At 46.8% G+C, this 23,745-nt stretch overlaps 1 protein-coding gene across 1 annotated transcript; it reads left to right on the plus strand.

Annotated features, from left to right (window-relative positions):
- The first annotated feature begins 1,560 nt into the window (after window positions 1-1,560).
- On the plus strand, window positions 1,561-23,236 carry LOC144125869 (serine/threonine-protein kinase PLK1-like). Its single transcript, XM_077659620.1, has 9 exons — window positions 1,561-1,674; window positions 2,326-2,433; window positions 2,757-2,873; window positions 3,700-4,013; window positions 4,765-4,964; window positions 6,850-6,969; window positions 14,439-14,760; window positions 17,550-17,796; window positions 23,045-23,236. The coding sequence occupies exons 1-9, from the start codon at window positions 1,561-1,563 to the stop codon at window positions 23,234-23,236; spliced, it is 1,734 nt and encodes a 577-aa protein (XP_077515746.1).
- Window positions 23,237-23,745: the final 509 nt, after the last annotated feature.

Genomic DNA, 23,745 nt, shown 5'->3' on the forward strand with positions numbered 1-23,745 from the left:
ATTTCCTTTATAAAAAAAGCGCCAAAGTGGGCAGCGACCTAAGAGCCGCTGCCCAGGTTTCGAGCCAGCGGTGGTGCGAACAGATCAGCTTCCCTGGCCACTGCACGAGAGCACTATGCTCTCGCCGCAACTGATCACGCCACACATTCCTGCCATACTTCCCCGCGCTCCGCCACACTTCCATCCGTGCACAAAAAGCACCATGGCCTTCTACCCCGAAAAATCCGCAGGTAGACATGAAGTGTCTGAGAGAGTCACGAAAGGAAAGGCACCAAAGCGACTCAGACTATGAGGGACGCCGTAGTGAAGAGCTCCGGAAATTTCAACCACCTGTGGTTCTTTAACGTGCACTGACATCGCACAGCACACGGGTCTCTAGAATTTCGCCTACATCGAAATGCTACTGCCGAAACCGGGATCGAACCCGCGTCTTTCGGGTCAGTAGCCGAGTGCCATAACCACTAAGCCACCTTAATAGCTTTCGAAAGTGAAGAAAACGCGCATATTTGACTCCCTGAGTCAGTTGACACCTCATTCGCGCTTTGAGTTACGTGTCAGTAGTGAGAGAGAGATGAGCCGTGCATGTGTTGACAGAAGCGCGGCAAGGGAGCAAAACGCGTTGGCGTTTGCGAAATTGTCGCAGAAACGCTGCATTTGAGCAATAGCCCACCCGCGTTGTTTGGATAAACTGGTAGCGCGATGTAAAAGTCAGAATCAGTTGATTTAGAGGAGACGAGTAACGTGGTTAAGAATGTAAAACGAGCGGGGCAGGCCCGCGGCGGCTCAGTCTGCTCTGAGATATATGGATAGCACACCTATGCTTTTGCAGCAACAACAGATGGCGGTGGTTACCAGCTGCGGAAACATGCTTTCACAAAATATTTCGTACTTAGTAAGAATAAAACCCATGACCCGCCCCGGCGGCTCAGTGGTTAGGGCGCTCGACTACTGATCCGCAGTTCCCGGGTTCGAACCCGACCGCGGCGGCTGCGTTTTTATGGAGGAAAAACGCTGAGGCGCCCGTGTGCTGTGCGATGTCAGTGCACGTTAAAGATCCCCAGGTGGTCGAAATTATTCCGGAGCCCTCCGCTACGGTACCTCCTTCTTCCTTCCCTCTTTCACTCCCTCCCTTATCCCTTCCCTTACGGCGCGGTTCAGGTGTCCAACGATATATGAGACAGATACTGCGCCATTCCCTTTCTCCGAAAAACCAATTAATATTATTATTAATTTTTTACCAAAAAGCGTTACACATTCGAAACAAATATAGACAACTAAAACCTTCTATAAATGAGTAAATAAAATTGTGTTTCCAATGCTTATAAGTCTCAAAAAGCTAACCGATCATTTTTCTTTACTCGTGTTTTTCCTCGCACTTTAGTTCGGCGCTTGAGTTCCACAGTCTTATTAATGTCACTGGCACTTGGTTTCAGACCGCATTCGAGCTCCGCGTTCTCGAGCAGTGAAAATTGACCTTGCGCGCGATCTCATTCTCGGTTTCTCGCGCGCTGACACCTAGGCGGTTTTGCAGGAAAAAGCGGCAAAAATTGTCTGGAGACGATGGCATCAGGCTTCCTTGGCAGTTCTACTGCCAACGTAAACAGGCCAGTTCCAAAGGATGTCATTGACAGGGAAGCCAATAGAAAGTATCTCCTCGGCAAATTCCTCGGGAAGGTGAGCTCTTGGGTTACTGGCGTTCGATCCTTCACATCGAACGGTTCTAGACTGCGCAGTGACGTTGATCCGGTAGTGCGCGGGACCCAGAACACAAGTTCCCAAAGCCACGCTCAGCACTCTGCCGGTGGGTGTACTTCGGTCTCTGCTGCCCCACCGCCCTTCCTTTTACCTTTGTGTTCACGATAATTTTCTGTTCCTCTTTCTTCCTCTGCCCATCCTCTGCCGAGCCGATTTTTTTGCTTTTTCCGCCGTCGGCCTTTCCACGTCGCAGCTTTATTGCATGTCACCGCTATTGTGCTGCTTTAGTCAACTATCGGATGCACTCCTACCGCGAGGCTCGTCTTCTGCGGTGCTTCGACAAATTCCTTGTAACTGCCTCTGGCGCGTAAACTGGGCGCTACGGTTCTGCTCAGCTTTGTCGCCGTAGAATGTTCGCCGCGGGCCCTAAATGCACCCGCACAACCTTGGCTGCTCTGGGCAACTCACGCCTTTACGCTCCCGTGCGTCGCACCGCTCGCGTGTGCATATGGCTCAAGTGCGTCCTACTTTGTCATTAACCACAAAAAGGCGGAACTGTAAGGGTGTTATGCCTGGTTACGAGCAGCTATAACTATCATTGTGTTAACTGTAAACCGCTCCTTTTTATAGGGTGGATTCGCGAAATGTTATGAGCTTGTGGACGAGGCAACAAACACGATGTTCGCCGGGAAGGTAATCACCAAGGATCGCCTCGTCAAGAACTACCACAAGGAAATGGTGAGGACTCTGTGGGGGTCGTTTTAATTCACACGTTTGATTAGTTCAGCAAGAATTTCTATTTTTGTATGCATTCCGCTCAATATTACTGTAAAGCTGGTGGTAGTTTGTAGAAAATTATTTCTTCTAGAATATCAGGCGCTTGTGTGTAAACTAACATGCATTCTTGACTGCACATAGCTGTGTATTGCAGCAGTGCCTTCTCAACTGAAGTGCACTGCTTTCAAAATAAACGCACGATGCTTGCCACCACTTTCTTGGATGTGCTTAGCGTTTCTGTATCGTGCGGTCCTGTTCTCATACTTTGTTTGTTGTACATGCAGCTTGCCCAAGAGGTTAGGATACATCGTAGTCTTACCCACAAGCACATTGTCGGATTCAAGGGCTACACCGAGGACGAAAAGAACGTGTATATTATAATGGAGCTCTGCACGCGACGAGTATGTCCACCCTTCGTGCGCCTCTACTTTCTCTACAGACCTGCTTAGATTCCTCTTAAATGTTCTGAGCTTCAAGCTACTGCAGCATAATGCCAAGCAGTACTGCCGGCGTTGGTGCGTAGTACGTGCTTGCTGCATGCGTTGCTGCGCACGTAGTAGTGCCGTTATTGCAAGCTTCCAGCCAACATGTACTTGTCATCTGGTGAATGTAGCAAAGTTTCAGTACCTCAAGAATAAGAGTTGGCTCCACTGTTACTATGTATGAAATTTCCGTTAGATGACGCGTATTATCCTGCATTTTGACATCTTAACGGCCTTGTATAATAACAGTTGGTCAGGTATTCTATATTCTATCATTGTGTACCGAAGCTTGCAGCAGGCACGAAGTTTTCATTGGTTCACATATGACAAACATTTGCCCATAATTCCATTAGACCATTTCTGCTTGAGACTGAACCCTCCACCGCCTCCCCCGCGCCTTTTCTACTTAATGACATGATGACTATACCCAACGTCGCTTCAGGAATACGGTCACGTGGCTGCGGTTACTACTCGTGCATTAAACGCTGGTTCTTAAAACACGTAACGTATATGACGCCTCAACTGCTTGCTGCTTTCTTTAACTCATAAGGAATTTTCCCGGTACATATTTTTACGAATTAAACCGAGTTCAAGACCATCCCCGTTCTCTTCGTGGTGCATTATAAGTCCGTCATCCGGATTTTGATATTCGGCTTCGTGCTTTATTCGGGATTTTTCGAAAGCATTTGTTTGCAGACGTCATCATGAGCTTAGGTCTATAGACCTTCCCATACCTGTTTTCCAGTCTTTGATGGAGATGCTCCGGCGGCGCAAGACCCTCACCGAGACCGAGGCGCGCTACATCCTGCACCAACTGCTGCTTGCTTGCCGCTACATGGTGCAGAAGCGGGTCATCCACCGGGACCTGAAGCTGGCAAATTTGCTTCTGAATGAAGATATGGAGCTGAAGGTGTGCGACTTTGGTATGGCCACCCGGATTGATCACGTCGGTGAACGCAAAAAGAATCTCTGCGGCACCCCCAACTTCATGGCTCCCGAGATATTGTCCAATACGGGACACAGCTTCGAAGTGGACGTCTGGTCGATTGGCTGCATCTTGTGAGTGTTACACGCCGCCAGAGGTTACCAAACATTCGACTCCTAAGGCAAGAGAGTTGTTAGTATGGGCGGGGAAAATTTCCTGCCATTGTTCGCCGGTGGTACTAATGCCAAGCGGCATGACTTCAAAACACTAGAGCTTCACCAGCAGCAATACTCTAGGCCCACCGCCGTAGCTTCCGCCACTATACCATTTATTTTTTGAGTCGTTGTGAATAGCGAAACGTGGAGAACACATCTCAAGTGATATCCGCCATGCAAGAAATGCTTATGATGGGTAAAACAGCACCTGGCCTGCACGAAAGCGACCCTTGTTTCTCGCTGTGTATCTCGGTCATGCAGCGCGTGAAGGCTGCAATTAAAGCAATGCAGACCAGTGGTGTGTTTGGAATGGAAGGAGCAACAGCAGATGATATAGAGCAATGTAAGCTGGCTGAGGAAGGCGCATTCTCGGAACAAAATGGCTGAGGTAGACAACCATGAGCAGATATTTCTTCTGGCAGTATGTGAACAGGTAAGGAGATACAGGGGCGTACTACATCTGCTTGTTGCATTTGCCCATTGATCTTTTCGGGCAGCACCGGGCACTAGAGCTTTTTGCACTTTCGAGAGGAGCGCTGTCAAATAGGCTCAAATTTTCGGACTGAATAGGTCCTTCTATTAAAACAGTGGGTGTGAGAATCTAATTAAGAGAGACTTTTCGCTGGCAGTTAAATGTTTCAGCAACCTTAATCCTGCCTGATTTGCGTAGGTACACATTGCTGGTGGGGAGTCCTCCGTTTGCGACCTCCTCGATGGAGGAAACGTGTTACCGCATACAAAAAAACGTTTTCCATATGCCGTCTACGCTGAGCTCAACGGCAAGTGCCCTCATCCGGAGGATACTTCAGATAGAGCCTGAAAGAAGACCAAGCATCGAGGACATCTTAGAGGACGACTTCTTGACCTACGGCAAGTATACATTTAAGGTGGGAAGAGGGGGGGGGGGGCATTACTTAGGTGTATAGTGCACTGATTATCTACACAGTGATTCATGTCACTGTAAAAACTTGGCTTCCCTTCATTATGCGTATTCATGCCAGTAAAATTTGCGGATGGTATTCGGAATTCCTTGTTACGTGCATTGTAAGTATGTAAAAAATATACTTCGCAGTAATTGAATTATTGTAATAAATTTGGTGCAATGTTATGAATTGCTTTTTGCTCTATTATTGCTTTGCTTTCGCTCAATTTAAAGAATTATATTGCAACAGTAATTTCGCAACAAAAGTAAATTATTGCTAGGGAAATTACTTTGCATAAAAAATGCACTTACACTCCATGTGTCCCTAGAGATTTCATCTTTCGCGCGTTCGGTTGGGCGCCTCGAAAGGAGGAATGACGCGCGGCAAGAATGACGAAGGACTGTGCGCCTCCTAGGCCGAAGCTGCCGTCTGTTTTCGAGTCGCTGCCCACCGGTGTTACGCGACGGTGCAAGCAGCTCGTTCTGCGGAAAACCCGGCGTCGGCCGTCGTCCTGCGTCAGCTGGAAAAGAAACCCAATATGTAGAAGTAAACCATGAAAAGAAAATAGCCGTTATGGGGGTTCGAACCCCTGCCGTGTGCGTGTCAGGCGGGCAGACAACGGATACAGGCGACGAAGGGTCATTGGTTCAAGCATGGCCAACTAGTGAGCGCGTAGTGGTGAGCATGACTTGGTAAGGTGTGTTTGGGAAGTGTTCTGATGTTATAGTAAACATATGCAAATTAGGCGTCATTGCGCGGAATAAAAAGAGGGTTTGTGGTGCTTCATTGTAATAAAACGAATGGTGTACATGTGCAAGAGTAGAAATGATAAAGAAAAATAGATAAGTAAAAGAGAAAAAGAGAAGGCGCTATCTCACCTACACTTAAGGCGAAGCTTAATCTTATTCCTATTTTTTAAGTACTCACTGAGAAACGAGGCTAATGCTCTTTATCATATTCCTGTGCTTTACTCTGTACCGCGTTTTTCTTTTCATTTCCGCGTCGTTTGGTGCACTCCTCTGAACTATATTCACGCGTTGAATTAAATTTACTGTGTTGCTTTTTATTTTTATTGTTTATTATGTTGTCCTTGTAACGTTAGAAATTGAACGCCGTCCTTGGACGATGCGCTACAGGCCTGTAAGATATCTGAGATCAATAAATTGCTGCAACCTTGCGTTTATATTGTGCACAAGTCAACAATCAAGCCGTACTCTCTGCCATGCAGGAATGTGTTCGTGGCAAGAGCACCGCACTAAGTACTCTAAAGGTTCCTCCATAACAAATATGAACATCCGATTTGTGTCCTTACCGATCATGCAATGTATTAATTCACTCTTCAATCCATGCTTGACAGAAAACCGGACTGCGCAGATGACGTTGTACTGTTCGGATCTTCGATGCCTATAGTTTCCGCGTCATGTTATGTTGTCTTGCTATTCCACTTAGTTGCTGCTAACCAGTCGTTGTTCCCGTAGTCCACGTTCTGAATCCAAGGGACTCGATGTTTGGTTCGCAATGAAAGTAGTCATATAGAGTTGTGAGACAGGGGAGGAGGAGTTGGCAGCGGCTTTTTCATTTTTTGACAAGCTTGGTGTGGTGCTATTGAGTGTGAATCTTTTAGAGAAAATTGAACTGCCTCCACGATATCTCGTTGTTTTCTGACTTGGCGCATGCAAATTCCAAACTTCTTCGCAGTGAGATAGGTGAAGAGCTTCTCTTTCAGGGCCCGACCTCCAGCAGGAGCATTGGCGTTCGTAACTGCTGGCCACATTCGCACATGCAAGGCGTTTTTCATACCTCAGTCCCTAACTGTTCTTTGCTCTTTCCAGGACCCCTGCCTTCGCTACTTCCTACGTCTTGTCTCGTGACGGAGCCTCGTTTTGACTCACTGAATGCCAGTTTGCCTGTCGGTGGACGCAGGGTTGTCCTGGAGCGAAATGAAGCCAGTGGTGAGTTGGCCCATAACATCCGCTGTTGCCTGTGATCTGGACCACTCTATTTTGGGTGTTTCCCCTCAGAACCCCCCCCCCCCACCCCACGGCTGAGGTAGGTTCAAATCAACAGTCAAATTACTCATTTGTAGCCGCCGCAGCGGCTCATTGGCTATGGTGCTCGACTGCTGACCAAAAGTGGCCGGTTCGATCCCAGCCGCGGCGGCCGCCTTTCCATGGAAGCGAACTGCTGGAGGCCCACGTAGAGTGCGATGTCAGTGCACGTTAAATAAGCCTAAGTGATATAAATTGTCCGATGCCCTCCACTACGGCGTCACTCATAGCCTGAGTCGCTTTGGGATGTTAACCCGAAAAATTAAGCCAATTACTTCTTGTATTCAACTGAGCGTCACAGTGTGAATACAAAGAAAAGCTATATAAAACGCCAGAATACGACGACGTGTTTTATATTGGCCGTGCCGCTGGATGATAAATACTCCCTGACTGCGCGTGATAGGTAATATATATGAGGTATTTGGCTCACAATATTAAGAAAACTGTAACTAAGGCGCACATGTATCAGCCCAAGAGTAGTAACTTTGCCTGTCCAGACACATGCAATACACAAAAAAAACTGAATTTTTCCCCTTCTGCTCTTGCGTTACCTTTAATGGCTGGCCCACGTCCACAGGGTAGCCAATTCAAGCACTGCCTCGTTATACTCTGCCTTTCGTTTCTTCCATTTTCTTTTTTCTTGGCGGAACAGGACCATGAAGGTATAAATGCGAGCACGAAGTTGTTGACGTCACAGGTCACCACGACATGGGTATGCAATGTCACAATTCATAACTGTTCAGGATTCTGCGAATCGGCGATTCGGCAGCTCAAATGCAGCACGGTGTTCGTAAACACAAGAATACATGCGTCATGTGACTTGTACCAGTAACCGTCCCTCATCTTCATCTGGAAGCGAAGGCCAGCTGTTTATGTAGTTATTAAGGCCCCGACCACATGCTTCACTTTTGCTGAGGCCGTGGTTACTGCGATAAACAACCACCCGCACACGGCGCCGAAGGTGGTGCAGAGCCCAACGAGACAGCAGCGTTATCACCTAATGTACTGAACACATACAGACAAGGGCGAGGAGGGTACCAAACAAGCATGTACTTGTTCACCGTTCTCGTCCTTGTTTGTATGTGCAAACTGCCCTTTTTTGATCAAGTTAAAGAGTCTAGACGCATAACTTTTGGCTGCGTGTTTTCTTCTTTGTAATGATCCGTAAAGTATTATTTTACATGATTTACTACGTGTTATTGTCCTAGGACTGCTAAATAATGCATTATCGAATTTATTTTTTGTGATGCTTTGGTTTCGGCAACCGGACGATGACAGTGACGTCAAAGCTTGGTTATAGCTATGTTACGTGAGACAACAAAAAAACTGCAATCTAATCGGTGCTTCCACATTCATTGTCATTCCAGTGGCTTGCTTCAGCACTGTAGTGAATTAAAACAATGAAGCGGCCATTATATCGCAGTTTTTGCATGCTTCATGTGATATGTAACCACACTTTTACGTCAGAGCCATCTTTCGAATGTTGAAATCGAAACCCATATAGCAAGACACCGAACTTCAAATAAAATTATTTAGTAGACTATAAATTACTAGGCTAACACCACATGGTTGTTCATGCATAGTAGTCCCTTCCACATCATTGTAGAGAAGAAAACGTGCCGCCAAAGTCCGGTGTCTATACTCTATTTAAGTTTATTTGACTTACTGAGCGCCGCTTGCGAAAAGCTTGGTGCCTTATTTAACTAAATCTATCCTGTATCCAGCCTACAAAGTTTCACACGGGCTGTATTAGAAGTAGGTCGTATTTTCTTAACGTCACAACAATATCTAATCATTAATCAAAATTTCGTCCACAAAATTTTTGTTCACTGCCATCACCACACAATGTTCATGTCTCCTATCATTTCTGATTACCTTCGTATACTCGTTGCCACTTTTCATCGCACATTTCATAAAATGTGAGGATTGACGTTACAGAATCGGAAACAAATTCGAAGTTGGAATTTCTCTGGTGGATGCCAGCTTTTCGTTTAACAATATTTTGCAGGCAACTCTCGTTGTTATAAAATGACCAAGAACGCGTATAGCCCTACTAGTGTATAATTTTTTTGCTACTTTTTTGGCTGTTAGTATAATTCGATGCGCCCTTGCTCTTGCTAAATTCGGTCCTCATAAATTGCTGTTCCCGCGGTTGCGGTTGCCTATCGCAATAGTGCGAGGCCTGTGCTGCGTTTCTTACGAGCTCAATGAATGGGAAGCAGTATGTTCACCTCCACTTGGCGTCCAGGTGTGAGGTGCTATAATGGGAAAGCATTAGGTGCCTCATCAACATGAAAACCTGGCGTCGCGCAAAACAAAGAGGTATAAAACTTGTGATTGTTCGAGATGGTATAACGTCATAAAAGGCGGGAAAATTCAAAATCCCAACCTGTAATAGTAAGTGTCAGCACTTGCAACTCCATCAACTACTAAAGGGTGTAGAATATAATTATAACAGCATGCATTTGAATATCGTGAAACGACTCCAACTAAGACCAGGGCTGTTGCCGCTCAGACATTACACAGCACTGCTGCCTATATAATAGGCACCCCTTGAACGAAGCACCTGCTTCGCCAGTGATGTGGCTTCGGGGCCACGATTGTGCCTCCCCAAGTTGTTGGACGAGTACGGATTCGGTTGCGTTAGAGTGTGCGTGAGATATGGCACAAATTTCTTAGTCGTAACGTGACTCGAACCGTCGACCAACAAATGCAAATGGGTTTATGGGCACATGTAAGCTCTGCACCGGAAGATCGCTCTTGAACGTAAAGCGATGTTATCGCACAGTCACACGCAATCCGCGATTAAGTATCCCCCTAAATTTTTCCTAAGAAATGAATATCATTTTTTTTTTCGTGCTACGGCAATGAGCGGTTGTTCTTTCAATCGAACGGTTCCCCTGCGTTCGAACGTTTACCGTGCATCTGTGAAAAACTGGCGCGCACACTGTACAGCGAAAGATAAGTTCGCTTGTGTAGTTGAGATTGGTACAGTAGTTTACAGTGCAATTAAAACCACTTGAAAAGTGTTGATGATGTTGTGAATAATGGGTTATTGTTCCTTGCAGCTAGGATAATATATGTCAAAACCTCTTTTCGCTTCTTAAAATGCTTTTTTTTCCTATGTTCTTAAATCCTACACGTTTTTTTTCCACCAATAAATATTAGCTCTCATATTAATTGTAGGATATGCAATACTCGGCTTCTCAAACATTCTCAAAGCCCTTAATCGAAAACTTGCACAAGGAAACGTACTTAAGAGGAAAGCAAACAGACGAAGGACGATAAAATTTACGGAGGGTACTTAGGGCTACCTACGTGCTTTGATGCCAGAGCATTTCTAATCGTGAGCTCTAACGCGAGGTTCACTAAAGATTCCTTCTTTTCAAAGAGCGCCCCTGCTCATTAGCATGGAGTCCTAAGGAAACCCGCAGACTATGTTCTCCTTTATTCGCCAAGAAGCAACACGGTCTTGTAGCCTCATGAGTTGCGCGCTCCCCTTACAATCTGAGGGTTCTTGGTTCAATGCTGACGTCATGCGAGACGATGGTGACATCACTGCAGAGATTTCCGACCACTGCAACTGGTCAACGCTACTGGGTTTCGTTGCCGCAGAGCCAAAAAATGCTTACGCAGTAAAAAGCGAAGCGCACATACGATGACCGGATTGTCTGATGTGTGCTTTATTGGAGCCAATACTTCCCCAGTAAGGCTGACAGGGCATGCACTACACAGCCAACAACAACCAACCGACATTGGCAGAGGAGAGATAGACAGCACATCTATAAAGGCAGCAAGATATTGAAGTTTTGTTCTGCAGCATGCAACATGAAATTTTTGGAACAGCGAGAGAACCTCAAGTCTAGTTCACTTCCAGAAGACATGTGCTCTGTTGGTTGATGCCGCTTAGAACTGATATCCTTTGATCTGCCCTCTGCCTTTGTTGATTTTAAGGAATCCTTGCTCCCACAGAAAAAAAGGGATATGTCTTGGACCTACAGTGTTGCGTCAGTGTTGTGCCAGATATTTTTAACGAAATTTGACGACACGCTTCCAAGATTCCTTCATGACAAGCGTGTATGCAGAGCTTTTAGGTACGTTGATAATTTTGTGATTGTTCCAATGATTCCTTGTCTGCGGTTGCAGACGATGTTTTAAGTCTTTCTAAAGCGTCTGCACAATTAACTTCCTAGCGACTTCATCGAATTCGACCACTTCTTCGAGTTCTTAGAGCTTCAGGCAACATTCTATGACGATGGCCTTTCACACTGGAGTCTTTCACCTGAAATATGGGGTTCCTTACCGAGCCGTTCAACCACCTCTGACGCCTGGGCCGCGAAATCCGAGCTCCCCGTAGCGCACGCCGCGCGCGGCCGTCTTTACGGCGCCATCGAGGCTATGCGAAGGATACAACCCAAGACAGGACGCTTTGCCGGAGATGAAACGTTTCTTGGACATTCCTAGAAGACCGGCTGACTTTGGACGGGGCAAGATGTCGATAACAAAGGACAGGAGGCACAGGTATTTCCCTAGCGTCCTCTCACTGTCGCGGCTTGTTGTCCTTTCTCTCCGGCCACGGCCAGTTCCAGCCCAAGGAGAAAACATCTCGTTTCGTATTTTCTACGGGAGGTAAAAAGGCGCTTTGGCTCACGTGTCCGCAATCAAATATTGTGAAAAGAGGAATTGCAATAAATTTTTAGGAATGCACTAAAATAATGTTGCCATCACACTATCAGAATCGGCTTTGACAGTCATTTCGATCGTTTGGAAGCCGCGAGGTTCCCTAGAGCTATTTTGAAAGCTATGGCCTTATCGGCGCTTCACATAAAGGTAGATAAAGAAATCCAGTGCGCACGACGGCAGCATGAGCATGCAAAACATGGGGAGTATAAGATTCCTCTGACAAGCGAAGAGGTTTTCCTTGGTCAAACACGATAAGGTGTCAATGATAGGCTGTTAGGAACATCATGCATAGGATGCACAGCCATGGTTTCCGCAGCTCAACATCTATCTACTTGCTCAAAAAATAAATTAGCCTTTTTATATCATTGGCGATAGACTTGTTGTCTATCTTTCCTTTGCTGTCTATCGTCGCTCTATTCTTGTTCGCAGCGATGCGCATGCCCTATTAGCCTTGCTGGTTAACGTGTTTCCCCAATAAAGCACAGCGAATAGTCCAGTCGTCGTACGTCTCTCTTCTGTTTTCTCGTTTCTTGACTAATTAGTTTCCTCTCAAGGAACAAATTGCCCTGCCGCCACGATGATTCAGTGTGTATGGCGTTCGGGTGCTGAACCGAAAGGTGGGGATTCGATTCTGCTCGCGGCGGTCACATTTCGATGATGTCCTTGTAATGTGCGATGTCCGTGCACGCCAAAGAACCTCAGATTGTCGAAATTTCTGGAGCCCTCCACTACGGCGTCCCTCATAGCCTGAGTCGCTTTGGGACGTTAAACCCTCATAAGTCGTAAACAATTTCGTCCTAATTTGGTCTCTCTAACGAAGAAAGTACATTCTTTCTAGGTTTACATTAATTTTGCCGAGTAACTATTATCCGCATGTGTAGCTTTTCTGCATCTTTTCTATATTTGCCAGTCTTAACGTATAGACTGAAAGCTCGTGCAACACTAAAGCAGCCGTTTGCACTCTCTTACAGCAGCGTGTTATCATCGGTAGCGAGTGAGATGGGTCAATATATTTTTGCATACCAGCTTTCAACAGGTAGCTCTCCAACAATAACATGGCGCCTGCTAACATTCCTAAAGGAAATCCGATATCATTAGGAAGTTGGTCCGCCTCCAAGTATTCGAAAGGACCCCAAAGGTTTAGAATAATAGGCCCACTTTAGAAAATAAATTAAGATGTATTAATTCGGTTAAGTGATGAATTAGGGGCTATTAGAGCGGATTAGTGGGTGGTTAAAGTGGATTAGTACAGAACAAATTATAAGAGCGGGTCCAGTGAGTATATTCCGATATGATATTCCAATAGAAGGCAAACGAACACTGTAATCATCATATTTTCAAAGTTGACAATGCTGATGACGTCATGACCATTTCGACCAATGAGGTAATTTTGCTTAGCAGAAACGGGATGGTTTTTGACAGACAACATAAATGCTGTCTCATTAATATCCAGTGGTATTGCCGCGTCGCGATTAAGAAGGGTCAGTTCCTTCAGGCTTAATACATTAATTAGTTTCGTTGCGTGATCTTAAACCTTTCGCACTTAAGCACTTCATGAAGGTGCTGTTTGAGGTTGAAAACGCGTCTTAATTGACAATAAAATTGGTTGGAGTATGTAAAATAAATAATCTCCACTTTTCCGGGCCCTGTAATGAAAAAAGCCCGCGATGCATACGCCATCAGCGGACGTCAATTATAAAATCCATTAGTCACAGGTTTCTGGAGCTGCTACAGGATCACGGGAATGCTAGCCGCTGAGACTTTGGGAAAGAAGGGGAGGGGGTGACCTTTCTTCGTTATTCGCCGTCGTAGTCAACGCATTTTAGATATGTAAGGCACATCAGCAAAAAAAAAAGCACCGAAAGAGCTGTCAGTACTGCAAAGAAATAGGCTGGGCTGGCTGGATGGAACGATGCTAAAAACATGCCTTGGAAGATGCCACGACGGGCGCTTGGCTCGTGGGACGAAGCGGACGAAGGAAATTGGAGCAGTGCGACGTGTCCTCAGAGCCTTCTTCACATGAATATGCCTTCCCCACACATTCCAGGGCGCCGGCTTTAGGTCCGTTCAGACCACCAATCTCGACCGCATGTTGTGATGGCCAGACAGGCTAGTACCGCCATTATCTTCCAGCATTACTTCTCTCATTGATTGGTACTAGTTTAGTCCTTAAAACAGACCGCTTTGTTTTAGCTCTTGCTTCGTCATATCCATATTGAATAGAAGTTCTAAGAAACACGTTACGCGAGATTCACCAAAAGCTGCTGGGGTCTTCTCATTCAGGTATATACTGAGACAAACAATGTGAGACGTTGCCACACTACTCTACTCTCGCTAAACCGTTCTCCCTCTGCGGTAACCTTCCCGTGGAAGTAGGAAGCCGGTTACCGGCGCAGAAACCACCCTGTGGTTGCGCAGACCTGCGCTCTCTTCATACCTTCTTTCTTCCACGTCGTAAGCACTCTCCCAATACGCAGAGCTCTACTCAGGCGATAAACTCAGGTACCGTGCCTTAAAACGGCTGTCGCTGTAAAGCTGCACGCAGTGGCGGCTGCAGACGCTGCTGGCTTTAGTGAACTCTGGACTGCTTTCAGTAGTTTCTCGATCTAGCAGCAGTCCGGATGCTGCTTCTATTCTAATACGTTTTAGTGCAACCTGATTGTTCGACAAGCCAGCTACATGTCTTTCAGGATGTACTGCAGCCTCTCCGGGGGCAGCAGCAGTGTCAGCTCAGCCAGCAGTATCTCCAAGGCCTGCGCCGAAAGGAAGCCAGCAAGAGATGCACCTGAAGGAGCTGGAGCGCCTCCTGGACCGCCTGTGCAGCAAACGTCCTCCTGAGCGTCACTTCGAGAGCCCCGACGAGACTGAGGACCCGGCGTCCGCACCGGTCTTTTGGATCAGCAAGTGGGTGGACCACACCAACAAGTATGGACTCGCCTACGAGCTATGCGACAACAGCGTTGGCGTACTCTTCAATGACGATACCCGCATTATGCGCCTCAATAACTACGTGTGAGTTGCTCTATGGCCTCTCCTCAAAACTGTCTAGAGATGGAGCCTTGAAAGTAAGCAGAGATGCTCCATGCGAAGTTACTGAAAACTAGTCGTAAATGATAAGTACAGCAGCGGCTCAAAATCTCACCGTGACCACATCGGAGTTCATCTAATACATTGCCGTGTAGAAAGTTTTGCTGCATGTTTGGTCGGAATGTGAGCAAAGTGCCCACCGTTGCAGGTGGCAGTTCTTTCTATCCCACATGTTCCAGCATAAGAGACTGTAAGTGAATAACGTAGATTGTTTCATCAGCTTTTCTTTCCCTTTATTCGGCTCGTCTGAAAGGTCAGGTAAAAAATGACGGGAATGGAGCCGTAGTTATCCAGCGTATCTTCTTCAATGGGGCTACATGTAGGGCAGTTCCTCGCTATAGCCACGTGCATGCCTGCAGCCCTTAATTTATGCTGGAAGAGGATTGAAGGAACATCTCTGAGGTTTCCACACTGTGGATGTGACTAGGAAAGTGCCAAGTCAATCAACAACAAACAGAATTAATAATGGTGTATTCGATTAGCATTAACACTGTCACTCGAAGGCGGACAGAAGCGTAAATGTGCTTGTCAATTCGAGCAGGAATCGGGGAAAAAAAGTTTTCTCCTCAACAATGGACCTGACTATTCAAATTCGCGTTGACAGGACATACGGCTGCTCACAGCCGGTTTTCTTCTCTAATCCAGTTGCTCTTCTAGAGTGCAGCTTCTCCCAGAGCGGAGCTTTTTGCTCATTTCGGACTCATCTCGCTTCATGGAGCATTAAGAGCAAGGAGCGTTCGTAATCGGCGTCCGCATCGCTTTTCTAAAGTGGGTGCATGACATTGCACATTTTGAAGCGATAAAGGTTAGGCTCCCGTTCTGCAGTAAAATACGTCGTCGTCGGCGTTGTGAGCAAAAAATCCCCTGAGAAGCAACCTAATTGGGTCATCTAGGTCACGTGATGTTATGGCATCATCACAACCATTTTACCAGAATGTGAGCAAAGTGCCCACCGTTGCAGTTGGCAGTTGAATTAATAGATGGTAGCAGGAGGTTGCTCTTCTCGCACAGCCGCCACCGGTGCCAGCAACTGCAATCGCACGGCAGTGACGCATCGCTTAACGACTGCACCAATGCGCCAGGAAAGGTACGCGGACTCCCCTAAATCCATGAATGAAAAATCGAAAAAGGCCAGGTCCACATATATGGGCAATACCTCGCAAACGCTATCGTGTCATACTCCAAAGGCGGAACATAAGTGTCCGTTCCAATTTTTTGTACAATATGCTAACTATTTACAAAGTTGCGACGTTTCGCAAATGACATATGACTTTCAAGGGTGCGTAGCAAAATGTTCCTTCCACTTTCAGTCTCCTCTTTTGGAGCTCCATAAATCTCCATGGTGTAGTTGGTACAATATGAAGGGGAACAAGCAATATTCACACAAGAATGAATTCCGTTATATCTGCACTCAAGATGAAAATGTCTTATGGATATTATGCGTGCAGGCAAGAACTGCTTTGAAAACAGGAACGATTATGCTTGTTGCTCACTTAGCCATATGCGGCACAGTCTACGATTGAGCACGCGACATTTAAAACCAGTGTATGAAACGTCTAAAAATGTTCTCAAGATGCCAGCGACACCTGCTGCATTTAAATATCCTCCTGTACAGAATGAAACGGCCATTTCAAGCCCAGAATAAACTATCGCTTTTCAAAAGTAAGAAATAAGGATGGACGTCATCATGTTGTACGGTGCGCCTGTGGTTGCCTGGTGCTGTGACTATTGTCTGCTCTAACGCGGTGGAATATTTCACGAAGGACATCGTAGCTGACTTGTTAGGAAACAACTTCGCATGATGAGCGAAATGATGAATAGGGGAAAATCTTTCTTTTAAGAATAAGGCTGATATCACGCGAGCGTGGAAGCATGCAGCATCAGTGAATTTCTGAAGTCTTTGAGCCATTCTTTAATTTTTGTCAAGTAGGGGGTTGGAGGTATAATGTTCGCTTGGGCTAGTTGGTACAGATGCATCTTTGTCACTAGCTGATACTAGTTGGGCTAGTTGGTAGAGATACATCTGGCAGCGCTCGTTCCGTGTCCTTCTTGTTCTTTTCCGACGTTGTTCGCGCTGTTTTTCGAAATATTCGAAGTATGCACACGAATTTTATGCTTTTTCTCGGCATTAGAACATAATGCGTCTGTGAAAAGATTGCAGTAGTAATGGTTGAATCTTAATTATGCGACTTGCCTTTCAAGTTGGTGGTTTGTGCTTACTGTCATACACGCATATCGGCGGTGACAGCGCAAGACATTGCGCAGTCTTCATGTTAATCATGCTTCATCCCTGCGATGAAAGGTGTAAAGCTTGCTCTGTTCATTGTACTGCTGTTGGCTGTGGCACTATATGCAAAATGAGTGAAACTTGCAGTGTGCTCTGTGTGTAGCCGTAATCCTATGTCTACATGAATGAAATGTTTCCTCATTAAAATAAATGAACGTTACCGGAAACAGTAACCTATGTTTCAACGCAATAGAGACTGTTGCATGATTCTAAATATATCTGCTGATTGCTCAACTACGTCGTCCAACAAGCACTGATTGTAGTTATGTTTTATTTCTTTGTTATCATTCTTGGGTTGACTCTTCGTCGTTTTGCGGGAAAGACTTCAATTTCCCCACCTGTAACACCGGTAAAGAAGCTTAGTTTTAACAAAACTTTCTCAGTGGTACAGTATATGCATTCAGCACATTTCCACTCGTTTTACCAGGAGCGTGAGATACGTGGACGAAGAGTGGCTGGAGCACAACCACACACTGGACGAGTACCCACCCTCACTACACAAGAAAATGACCTTGCTGAAGCACTTCTGCGGGTACATGAAAGAGAAGTTGCTGGCCGCGGGGAAGGCTGTTCGCCCTCGGGAAGGCGTCAGCCTGGTCAGGTTGCCCTGCTTGGGCACGTGGCTTCGCACGCGTATGGCCATCTCGTTCTACCTGACCAACGGCACAGTGCAGGTACGCCTGTGCGTCATCGTTGTTCAATTTGTTTGCTCATGTCTGCTGTCTTCACGCTAGGCGTTCGAATTGTTGGCTCATAACTCTCGTTGTGTCCCACTAAACGCAAGATTAAAGCGGACCTGCTCGTTTCAACAGCATAGACGACATAGAGCGTGCAGGAGTCCAAAGGCTGGATGCAGTTAAGCATTTCATTGCCGCTGGAAGCCTCTTGGCAGATGAATGCCGTGGTACAGCGGAGCCCTATCTTCATATAACGAGCTCAGTTAAGGTCTACTGCGATGCGGTATTGGACGCTATTTTTCGCAGCGCTCCCACCAATCATGGGATTTCCGAAAAGTGCCTTACCCAACTGCTGGCAAATCAGAATGCTGTGTGGAACAGACAATGCAAATTCCGAAAGTTCTTCTTCGGTAGAAAACCTCTAAATTCTCAGCCGTGGCCGCATGAAAGTCTCCTCTCGCCTATCAAAGTTTCAGACGAACGCAAGCGCAGACCAGCTTCATTGGTCGGTCGAACTCAATGTGTGATCACAGAGTTGTTGAGCACGCTTTCTGACAATTTTTTTCGACGCGTTTCCCTTGACTAACGTGACAATCACCCCTGCCGCGATTGCGAATACACCTACCAGGGCTTTTGCCGTCACGTATCTTACAGTCCAACCAAAACACTTGTCCGTTTGACAGCCTGCACATCAGTATTCGCTATTTCTTTCGACCTTTTTAGGAAACCGAACTATGATTTTATGTGCGGCCTGAAGCCAGATGACGTGTTGAGCAGCAGTAAAGACAAGCTGGGCAGAATTTCAATGACGTATTTGACTTCCGATTCTTCAGACATTCTTTTAATCGATATGCAGGCTTTATTTTACTGCAAAAGTATCGCTACCTTAGTAGACCTATCTGCAGTGCGCCCTCCCTAATATACTGGCCTGTTCCCACAAGCAGTACCATCGAACACGGCTTTTTCAGCAGAGAAGGCGCTAGCGAATGCTCTTTGCTTGCGCCAGGACAGGCTGCCTCGACGAGCGAGTTAGTGCGTGAGAGCCGTTTTATCAGTCAGCCTCTGTCGAAAGTCGCTGTCCGAGCACTGTACTTTGAGCGTATGTCCTGCATTTTAAAGCCACGCGACGTTAGTCATTCCCACGTGACCACGCTGCACAGTGAAAGCCGAGTTGTCTTCTACGAAAGTGTGGCCGTTGCGCTAGTTGAGTCAACTAAAAACGATGGTTGGTTGGGCTCAGCGTGCAAGATATATGCTGCACAGTGCGGAGTTTGTGGCCAAACTGGCCGTTCACGAAGGGAGAGCTTTTTACCCTCGATCGCACCCCCAATGCTCTCTGCGCATGCGCAGCGTTGTTACAACAACGGAGCCGGTGGTCGACGCTCGTCCGCTTCCCATGGAGCCGCGGCTCCAAAGCCGTTCGTGGCGCTATCGTGTGCTGCAAGTTCAAGTAACGTGCTTGAGCATTTGAAGCTTTGTTCGTTGCAAGCACTGCGCCTCGCCACGGCAGGCGTCTTGCTTGCGCCACAATCGGCGCCGCCTCTGAGGCCCCTGCACCACTTTGATTAGCTTAGCGATAGCAAAAGTTATATCACAATTCAAAACGAATCGTCGCCTAGCACACAGGCGCATTTTGAATTCCGCCTGTGTCGAAACGCGGCCGTTAAGAACTAATGTGTGCTACACAGGTGTGCACACTGCTCTAGCAATGAGGTCCACCCAGAGTGCAGATTGTATATTTTACAGAGTTTCTGCTGCGCAGTGCGCGGCAGTGGAGGGGAGCGGCAGAGTCCCTGCTCTTCACAAAGAAATGAAAACAAAATAAATACGCGCGCGGAGAAGCGGGGAGGAGTATGTGTAGACCTTCATCACTGCTGAGGGGTTTGCAAAGCCACCCATGCGATCCGGCAGCGCCCACCACCTATGTGCATATTCAATTAATGCCAGCGCAGAAGCAGACGACTCTATTCTCCCAGCCTTCTACCCCGGCGCTGTTAAGTAAAATTTTAAAGCACGCGACTTGAACTTGCAGCGCACGCTAGCACCTCGAAAGGCTTACGAGCCGGGCTGCGGCGCTTTGGGAAGCAGACGACTTATCCAGCGTCCAGAGAGCACGCACCTAGCAACGTCTCCGTCGCCATAGCAACACTGCATTTGCCTCGAGAGCAGTCTGGTGAGGTCAAATGATAAAAAAACTCTCCCGTTCACAAAATTTTCACAATGGCGCCTCAAGTGCGAGCGAAGAAAGTACGAGCGTGCGCGCTTCTCGCAGCCTCGTCCAAGTGCACGCGCGCAACAGAAGTTTCGCGCGCAGGCGATACAGACACACATCCAAACAGGAGAGCTGGTGGGGCATCCCGATCAGTTCTCCTGAACAGCTCGATCAGGCTGCCCGATCCGTAGTTGCTCGGAGAGGGCGCTGCTCAGTGGCTTCCACAACGCACTCTGGGACACGTTGTCTGCTTGTACGGACTTGTAAAAAATACTAATAAAACGGCTCACGCAGGCTAACTCATTCTCCCAGGCAGTTTGGCACCGCGGACATGAGCAGTCCGCAGCGACTTTTATGTGGAAACACCCTTGTCCGACGGACGCCCGTGGGCCAACAGGACAGCATATTGGGGAGAGTGCACTGTGCGTATTTCGATAACAGGCACGTACCGTCAGGTAGCGCTGACAGGTACTTCTGTCCATGCACCCTAGTCACGCTTAAAGTCACTGGAAGGGGAAAATTACCGCGACTGTCGACGGAAGCACCGGCGCCGCCGCCACATTTGGTCCAGCGCAGCTAGAGCTCCACCCTCCGAATTAGGCAGATATGGACTTTGTACGGAATAACGCGAGTTGAACGACGTGGGTACAGTTTCAGGGGGGAAAATACAACATATCATTCTTCGATTACGAAATGGGTAAAAGTGGGCTGTTGGTCTTTTCATGACAAGATCTCGGGTTCCACCTCGGCAAAGTCTCGGTGGGAGAGTAAGGCAGAACCTTGCGTGAGCAGTGCTTTGCCTGCGCATTTTCGCGCATGCACCGTTTATTCAGTGGAATGAAGGAAAGAGCAGTCGCATTTAAGCAGTGCTAAGGGCCCACTTGGTCCTCTATCTGGTGACTGCGCGCTACTGAAACGCGTACGGCACGCGATAAAAATACACTTGCGCACATAAAGCACACACAGTGTACTGGAAACACATGCTAGCCATGCTAAGACGTGGGCCACTCGCGTATGCATCTGATTACTGCACTATGCTTAGACTCACACGATACACGGCAAAGAGCCACACAGCAGCACGGAGCGCTGTGCGTGTGCAAGTGTGTTTTGTGTCGAGTGTCAGAGTTGTGAGCAGTAATCAGAGACGTATTTAAGTGTTGCTGGAAACAAATTATTTCAAGCGTTTTTCGTGAATTGGAAACGATTAACTCGCCAAAATCTGGTCCCACAAAAATACGCCAAAATCTTGTTGACAATACCGCAACTGAGTAATATTTGTTGGGGGACTAGTTGGTGCATGTTTCCAGAAAAGGGCTGTAGCGCCGAAAAAGACAACTCGTCCCCCTTGCTATGTGTTGTCTATTTCGGCGCTACAACCCTTTTCTGGAAGAATGCTGAAACTGTCTGAGATACGCTCACTGTTCCTGTCTGCAACGAGAAATAACCCGGCGGCAAATCCGCATGGCCGATTTTTTTTCCCGAAGAGAAACCAGTATTTTTTAGAGACTGCTCTTTTTTTCACCTCAAGGCTGACCGATTCCGTGTGTGCTGCAAGGGAAGCATTGAAAGGGCAACTTTCCTTACTTGTCGGTCGAGTTTTGGTTCTTTTTCTTTCCGCCTTATATGTCTAGCCCTTATAGTTTTCGCGAAGCGTCTATAACCCAAGTATGAGCTGAAAAGATTTCGGAGCAATTGGCGGATTCTGCGAGTCCGATTATGTAATCATCCAGGTGAGCGCAAAAATTAAATGAGATCTTATGTCCTGCCTGAGGCTACGGTTCGCGAAAATGTCAGTCAGTATATGTTTTATTCCTTCACATCACCCTGAAAAGGAGTCACGATAAAATTACTTAATACAGCACCTTTCTATTGCGATCTGTGCTGCGAGAGGATGTGTAGGGGGCTTGAGCTGCGCTTCGCAAATTTATTGCTGCGAAATATTCTTAAACTGCCACTTAGGAACAGTTCAGTAATTTTTAAAACATGGCTAAGTGGAAGAGATAACCCTCTTCACATCACCAGTAAGAGAAGAAGGGTCAGCTTAACGCCCTACAGAGTGGGGTCCCGCGTACGGTGGCTGAAGCGGAAGTGGTACTCTACTTGCCACAGCCGGGTATTATAGTATCGTGTGAGGAATTTCATCAAGCTAAACTCTTGTCAGGCGAGAGGCACGTCGCGTTTCATCTTTTTTGCCTCTTGGGATTGCGAAAAGAGGATTTCAGCTTCGGCCGGGATCAGCATCCAAAGCAAAAACCCTGAGGATCATTTGGTGCCGTACCCTGACCGTGAAGTGTACGTGAAGTTTGCAGCAAGTTGTCTGAATGTGGTAAGTAAATATCACTAACGACGTGAAGTTAGAGGCTCATGACCTGCGTAGACGATGCCAAGCGCAGGCCAGCGTAGACCCTCTATCCAGGAAAGTGACCACGGGACGCAAGGGCAGCCATTGGACGTACTGGCGGAGAAGAGAAAATAGACGCAGTGCTTTTAGTTCTCGCTCGTTCTGCCATCATTCCAGTGGTGTATCTACTTCTCAAAACTGCTCGAACATGCCATATATTTTCTCCTGCCCTTCCTGGCATAACTGCATACGAAAAGAGGTTCAACCACGTGTGCTCACTATCTAGAAGGCACTCTAAAGGGACATGTCAAACTTAGCAAGACGGGTAAATTATTCCTCGGGAACACAATCGACGCTAGTTCTACGTGGAAAGGTGGTTGCTGAGAAAACTGCAAATTAAAGACACTAATCATTTATGCAAAGGCGTCACTTGCAAAGACAAGAAACGCGACCGAAATCCGAAAGTCGGCACATTAACGGTCACGACGGTGAGCTGAAGGTGCACGCCGCCAGTGGAATTCCTGCGTGAAGTTGAGGCCACCCCGCACACAGGCACTTTATTAAGCATCATGTCACAGCAAATAAAGCTGCTAGCAGTGTGAGGAAATCTCAAAGTCCTTTTGTATCTAAAGTGTTCTTTCTTGCGTTCAGAGTACCAAAAATAACCATTTCATCGTCTTGTGTCCTTTCAGGTCAATTTTCTTCATGACCATACAAAGATCATCTTGTGCCCGCTGATGGCCGCGGTTTCTTACATAGACAGCGACCAAGCGTTTCACACCTACCGCCTCGCAACCCTAGACCGCGGATGCCCGCCGGAGATCTTCTCGCGGCTGAAGTATGCTCGGAGCATAGTCGCTAGGCTTGCGGGCGCACCGTCCTAGCCGGACTGGGCTGCTGCTCGCTGCTGAACCTTTGTCTTTAAAAAAAAATGCATTTGCGTGCTTCACACTGATACGCATGTCTTGCATGGACTATTTATGTGTGCTTTTTGTGTTTTGTCTCTTGCGCTCTAATACCTATTGGACGCTCTTTCTTATGAGCTGGAACTAAGTTTTGACTGTTTCTTTATTTAAGCTATAGCTATTATTCTAGACCAGCCATTTTAACTCCACACGAGCTTTAATTCATGCCTGCATTCATCCTCTAGGCAGAACTTTTTATTTCTTTCCGACTTTATTATAAGGATATGGAAGCGTGAGAATGTCAACAGGTTCAAAAACTTTTACTTCTAAGCTCTTAGTGTCAATGTCTGTCATTGACTTCACGATGAGATCTTGAATAAATGTTTCCTCTCAAGCGTATATTTCTTATAATTTGGCGCACTCTACGCTTTCATCACCGACGGCTTTTGCTTCTCCATTGCCTCAAGCACATAAACGCAGGCAAAGTG

This window comes from Amblyomma americanum, chromosome 1 (genome assembly GCF_052857255.1).
Source record: "Amblyomma americanum isolate KBUSLIRL-KWMA chromosome 1, ASM5285725v1, whole genome shotgun sequence".
Classification (NCBI taxonomy): domain Eukaryota; kingdom Metazoa; phylum Arthropoda; class Arachnida; order Ixodida; family Ixodidae; genus Amblyomma; species Amblyomma americanum.

Bases quoted from the DNA above. Each gene is read 5' to 3' on its own strand.
- LOC144125869 (XM_077659620.1), top strand. From the start codon at position 1,561: ATGGCATCAGGCTTCCTTGGCAGTTCTACTGCCAACGTAAACAGGCCA. The intron at 1,675-2,325 runs GTGAGCTCTTGG...TCCTTTTTATAG, and splicing joins TCGGCAAATTCCTCGGGAAG to GGTGGATTCGCGAAATGTTA. The intron at 2,874-3,699 runs GTATGTCCACCC...CCTGTTTTCCAG, and splicing joins TGGAGCTCTGCACGCGACGA to TCTTTGATGGAGATGCTCCG.